The following is a 6,337-nucleotide window of genomic DNA, read 5'->3' on the forward strand; positions in this document are numbered from 1 at the left end:
GAAAATTGGGAAGAGAAATTTCTGTATATGTGCTTACATAATGGTACTTTAAAGAACACATCAAACAATAGGGTTTGTTATGTATACAACTTAAGAAATTATTTTTAAAATTACAAAATGCATCGTTATTTCTTATGAATATATACTTGTAAATATAAATACTAAATTGAATACATAATTTGCATGTGTTATTTATGTTTCTGCAAAACCTTACCATGTGTAAACCCTACAAGGGAGAGTATTTTGTTATGTTATTTTTATCAATGCTAGAGAAATTTTAAAAAGGTGTCTATGCAGTGAGGCTTTCTTCGAAGAAAGGGTGGTACATTTTTTGTCATTTTCAAAGTGAACAACTTGTTATAGATTCTGGTTTTATATGTATTTATTAAAGTTAAACTAAATTTTGTGAAAGCCATAAAAATAATAAAGGCACACTTTATCTCCTGTTATAAAACCATAATAATCTTAGACTTTTGTATATTTCCAAATTTTTTATATCTATTTCCATCAGCCTAATGCTTATTCAAATGCCAATCCAAATAGCTAAACATATGCCTATGTAGAAACATTAATAAATGTAACATCACATTACTACTTATTTGGAAAAATATATCTACTGTTGCATATTTTAGACATACACCTGTGGAATAATAAATGTCATGGGCTTAAGTTGATGAGAACAAATTAAAGATCTAATACAGGAACTTATTAATGTTCACAGTTTTGAGGTTTAATTTTACATTTAATATTTTATCTCATTTTATCATAAGACACATTTTCTTGTATACATAGTATGTGAATAAAAAATTGCTAACCCGAATGTGAATGACTATGTCCCTTCTAACACATAGAAAAGATATCCATCCATTCCAATGTCATATTCATTTCAATGACATAAAAAAAATTTCTTTTCTACAGCCTTTAAATTTAAATTTGTCTAATGACAGAAAAACATATACATCTTACATATTTAAACTCCCAAGTACTATTCTTTTATAAGATGTTATGCTTATTTCATGTAGACACCTGTTAGTCTTACTAACATATTTATCCCATTATACAGTTTATATTAAAATCCCCATATACCAATGGTCTCTCAGCTAGTTATTCTTGACTGATTGGCATTTTGATATGACTGAGATAAAAGTTTAACATGAAGAGTAGTTAGAACTACAATGTATATTTTAAAAACTGGATTTGTAAATAGATTCTAAAATTAAGAGGGACAGGTTTAAATTAGCATTACAATGCTGGCTACCATACATGTTACCCAGAGTTTTAAAATAGAAGTGTTTTCACATATGAGTCAAGAAATTATTTCTAGAACAAGCGAGAGCTCCCTTTCTGAAAACTATATTTTAAACTACCAATATAACATACATACTATAATGTGAAAATTATGTATTTTCCATTTATATATAAACCAATATGCATTAGGTGGTTGCTACCATATGGCATACTTATGTTTCACACCTTATGGAGATAGTCATTTCCACAAGAAAAACCTAACCTAGCAAAGAATTGTATCAAAATTCCTTTGTCTGAAAAAAAAAATGTTATTTTAGTATTAATACTTAAAAAACAGTCCAAGTACTACTTTAATCCAGAATAATATGCTATGAGAATGTATGAGAAAGCAGAGAGCAGAAAATTAAAGATATTTAGAATGATATATTTTTTGTTTTATTATAATAAAACTTAAGCCCTTAATATTATAAACACTCAAAAAAAAAACAAAAAACACTTTGTGAATTACTAACTATAATTCAGCTCACTCCAGTAAGTGCATAATTAATTTTACAGTGTGCTGATGGCATTCTCTTCTGATAATCAAAACTTCTTATATTACCTTTTCTCTGAAAAGTAAAACTGTCAAAAAAAAAAATTTACTAACGATTTCCAGATAAATTTATACATAGAAGCACAATAATGTGCCTTTAGTGGATGCTATAATCTTTTAATGCAATTTTTATAAACTTGAAATTTTTCCCAAAGATTTGAGATTCATCCTGATCTCAACACTCCATATGAATTCTTTTCTTGCAAGAAAAGCAAATGGCATCACATCTTGAGAAAAATAACGCTGCATTTTTAAAAATTGTATAAAATATATTCAGAAATCTAACATGAAGTACAGACGTCAATTACCATTCGTCCTCTCCTCAGAAGATGGTGCTACTAACTTTTCAAATAAATAATCGAAGAAGCAGAAGCCTTACGAAAATATTGGAAATATTATCTATAGACTTAGATCTACAAAAATATTTTATTAAGCTTCTATTTCATGAGATAATGTTTCACATAATTTGAAGACATCTTAAATTTCCATTGTTAAAAAATAAATTTCAAATCCTTTAAAAATTTTTTGTTTCCCTGATTCCTATTTTGCCCACTATTTATTTTCTTTCTTGTCTCTAGTAAATTTCTGAGCATGAAAATTGAGTTATTTTAATTTTAGGAAATCATTTATTACAGTTGTCCTTACAATAAGGATTTTTACATATTTTACCGTGGTATGTTCAGGAATAAAAGGTTGTATTTTGTTGGAGTTTCAAGTCACAGTTTTCCCCAATGGTGTGATATGCATTCCCTCCAAATGACAGAAATAATGATAAATTGTCAGTTAAAAATAAGACTTTAAAAATGTGTAAACTAAACACACGGAATCCTTTTTTAAAAAGAGCCACTTCTTTATTTGACACAAAATGCAAGTGAGTCGCTTGAGTTGTTGCTGTATAGGCCAAGCTAAAAAGAGTAAAAAATTAGTAAGAGTAAATAATGTTGAAGCATCTTTAGGGTACTTCTTATTCTCTTTTTATGTTTCAAAATATCCGCTTGGAACAGGCTGCCGATTAAACGAAGATCTACAGATGGCATTTGCCCTTTTGAGTCTTAACAAAAAAAGGATCTGAAATCATTTTTATGGAAGATTATCTAAAAAGAAACATGACTGTAAATCAATGACAAAAATATTAGACACTTCCCTTCTCTGGGGTAGAATGGGCATCTGTCAGATGCTTGCACTGACACCTAATGTAATAAATACTTTAAGCTGAATCTAATAGCTGCAGGGTTTCGACTGGTAAAGACTCTCAGTTAGTAGCCACCAAAAATCCAGTCTTCAGCGCTCGATCAACAAAAGGATAGCAGATCATTCCCAACATCCTAAATACCGGGAAGGCTACCTTGGGCTTTGTTTTTGTTATGTAAAATGCATTAAAGTGACTCATCCACTTAAGATTACCTACTCTCAAAAGCTTTCAAGTAGCTTCAAGAACTAAAATAAATGCGTTCCCAGAATGCCTCCTAGGCTATTCAGCGCATTTAAAAATATGTATGTATTTTTATGTGCCACAGACTTTCATTCTTCTCTCCATCCTAAGAGAGGAGAGAATTATTTTTCATTCCCTTTCTGCCGTGTGACTACAAGGCTACCTTTACACACTATTTCCAGAAGAGCAGCGAGGTGTTTCCTTTCTTCTCTTTTCTTTTTTAAGTTATTTTAGAAACGTTACATGTAAGAGAAAATGCCAGGAGACTCTGGTATCGCCCATGCCTCCCTCAAAGAACAGGTTCCATTCGCTCCAAGGGCAGGACGCGCGGCTCCCGGCACCTCCAGGCTTCCCGGCGGGGGCTGGGAGGCGGGAGGCGCGGTCCGCGCCCGCGGGACCCCCGGGCGGCCGCAGCGTGCGGCGGGGAGCGCGCACGCCGCGGGCCGGAGGGGCCGGCAAGGGCGCCCCGTAACCTGGCGCCTAAGCGAGTGGGGGCCCCACAGCAGCCAGCGCGCATCCCCGGGGCCAAGTGCGGGGGAGCCCAGGCTACCCCGACGACCCGAAATTACCGCTTTGTAAAATACCCACCCAAAGCACAACTTTTTATTAGACTGGGTTTGACGAGAGCGGCTAAGTGGCTGGAAACTTTCTTTCCCCCGGCACCTATAAACTCTCTGAGTCTAAACAATCCGCTAAGAAATGGGCAGAGGCGCCGCGAGTCGTCGGCGGACGGTCCCCGGGACGGCGCGGCCACGGGTCCGGCCCCTCGGACGCGCGGCTTCGGAGCACATCCCGGCGGCGAGCCGCGCGCACCTCCCGCCCGGCCTCTCCGGAGCCGAGCCCCGCTCGCTCCCCACCCCCACGGGCAGAGGAGCCGGCGGCTCGTGACGGACTCCCGCGCCCGGCTCCAGCCGCCCCCTGGGCCGGCACCCCCAGCCCTGCCCGGCCCGGCCCGGCGACTTACGTGATGGCCGAAGGGAACGGCTCCTCCGACGAGGGGCGGATCAGCAAAGATTGGAAAAGTGTCAGAGTCAAGGCCAGCAGGCAGCCAGCAGCCATCTTCGCGATCGAAGATCAATCCCGCCTCCCTCCCCAGCCGGGGGGGAAGGAACGGGGCTGGAAACGCGGGAGGCGAAGGAGCGCTCGCCGCCCGGGTCGCAGGCGGCCGGAGGGCTGGCGCGCCCGCCCGGGGCGCGGACCGGCGCTGGGCGCGGGGGGCTGGGCGCTGGGCGCGGGGGCGAAACGCGGCGCCGCGAAGGGGCGGCGGCGGGCGGACCCTCGAGTGCGCGCCGGCTGCTCAGCGCCGCGGCTGCCTCGCCTCCGCCGCCATCAAGGGCGACTTTGGAAACAGACCCGGGGAGCCTGCCGGCGCCCGCTCGCCCTCGCGGTCTCTCTCCCCCCTCTCGATTTCTTCCCTGATTTATTCCCCCGATCGCCCAGGAGAAGGAGGCGGGGGCGGGGGCGGGGTGGCGGCTCCCGGGAGGGGTGTGGGGGTGGAAGTCGGAATGGGGGGGATGGCGGGCGGAGAGACTTGTGGCAGGGAGAGGCTCCGTCTGGCTTCTCCCGGCGAGCCGGAGGGAGGCGGCCGGGGGTGGGCAGCGGGAGGGCCGGGCGTCAGAGCGGGCGGGCGGGGACGGGCGGGAGCGGCCCCTCGCGAGGCCGAGAGCAACTCCTGGAGTCGGCGCCCGCGGGCTCCCGCCGCGCGGCCCGCGGGGGAGGAGCGGGCCCAGCCCCGGGCTCCCGGGGGACGGCCGGCCGCCCGGCGGGCACCGGGCTGCGGAGGCGCCAGCCCAGCCCCCGGCTCGCGGCTTCGGGGGGTATTTTTGCGCACGCAGGCTGCGTTCCCCCAGCCCTCCCGAGCGCAGAACCCGCCGCCTGCCTGGGAATCGTGGAGAAGTGATTTGACAACAAACGTAGGAGGGGTTTGTATTTGCATTTTAAAGCACCGCTTTTGACTCTACCAAGTGGCACTGTTTATTTGCCTGGCAGTGCCAGAAGCTAGCGCCTCTGGCTTGGCTGAGTGCCATTTGTGCCAGCGGCCCCACCCCAGGTGCGGCTCACCTGGCCGGGACGGAGCCTCAGGGCCCGGCTGAGGACGGGCGGGGAAGCACCTGATGCAGTAAAGTGTTCCCAGCCCTGCCCTTCAGTGAGACCGAGGGGTGGATGATGCTCCCCCGGGGGCCACAGCGCAGCGCCCGGGGCTTTGTACCATCTCAGTGAGACCACTTCCCGAAGGTTCCACACGCCCGGGTCTGCCCCGCCTTGGCGAGGGTGCTGCAGGGCGAGTTCACGTTGTCGGTGTGAAGGCACGGGAAGGGTGGCAACCCGAGGTGCGCCTGCAGTGTGCGGGAGGAATTCGGGGGAGGAGAGAGCTAAGGAGCAGCAGTGCCGAGCCAGCCAGTTGTCACCTCGGCTCCCTGGAGAAGCCGTGGTGGGCGCCTTCGGGCCTTCTCTGGCGGGAACAGAAGGGTCTCGCACCAGGCCTCTCCAAACGCACAGGCCTCTTCGGGAGGAACTGGTGCGCCAGGAGAGGAAAGATTTCCTTGAGCATCTTAAATCCTTAAGCTCCCTGTAACTGCATTAGAGCACCCCTGACATGAAGCGCATAGAACATGATCCCCAGTGGGGGAAAAACGACTATCCTGTATATGTGTAAAAGCAATAATTATGAGGTAAAAGCAAAAATTATAAAATTTTTTAATAGCCCTTCTTGAGTTCCAGGGAGCTTATGAAAGGAGAAAGACCCTATGTATTCGGAATTGATGTTCCAGCTCTCTGAAGGCAACATCCCGAAACAGAGAAGACATAATACTACTTGCTACCAAAATGTAAAAAGTATGTGCGATTGTAAGGTTCTTGACCCGGTGATGTTTTCCTCCCCCCTCACCTCTCCCTCTCGGTGCCTTATTTGTTTTTGTATCCTCTACACCTCTTTATTGCTCTTTGTTTCTCTCTTCCTACTCTGAGAGGCCTCACAAAAGGCACCCCACCGGGACTTAACTTTGTTTTATGCTAAGCATAGAGTGTGGCCCCAGGAGCTAGCAAACAGAGATGAAGTGGGATGT

General features: G+C 45.6%; 1 protein-coding gene across 4 annotated transcripts in view; it reads right to left on the minus strand.

The window, feature by feature from the left end:
- CACNA2D1 (calcium voltage-gated channel auxiliary subunit alpha2delta 1) overlaps positions 1-4,669 on the minus strand; it is a 453,232-nt gene extending 448,563 nt beyond the window's left edge. For all 4 annotated transcript variants that reach the window (XM_081147533.1, XM_081147532.1, XM_081147531.1 and 1 more), the window contains exon 1: positions 4,237-4,669. In XM_081147533.1, the coding sequence (XP_081003659.1) occupies positions 4,237-4,331 (95 nt within the window). In that variant the 5' untranslated portion in view covers positions 4,332-4,669. The remainder of the gene's footprint in view (positions 1-4,236) is intronic.
- Positions 4,670-6,337: the final 1,668 nt, after the last annotated feature.

The sequence above is a fragment of the Miniopterus schreibersii genome (genome assembly GCF_964146895.1).
Source record: "Miniopterus schreibersii genome assembly, chromosome: 9".
NCBI lineage: Eukaryota > Metazoa > Chordata > Mammalia > Chiroptera > Miniopteridae > Miniopterus > Miniopterus schreibersii.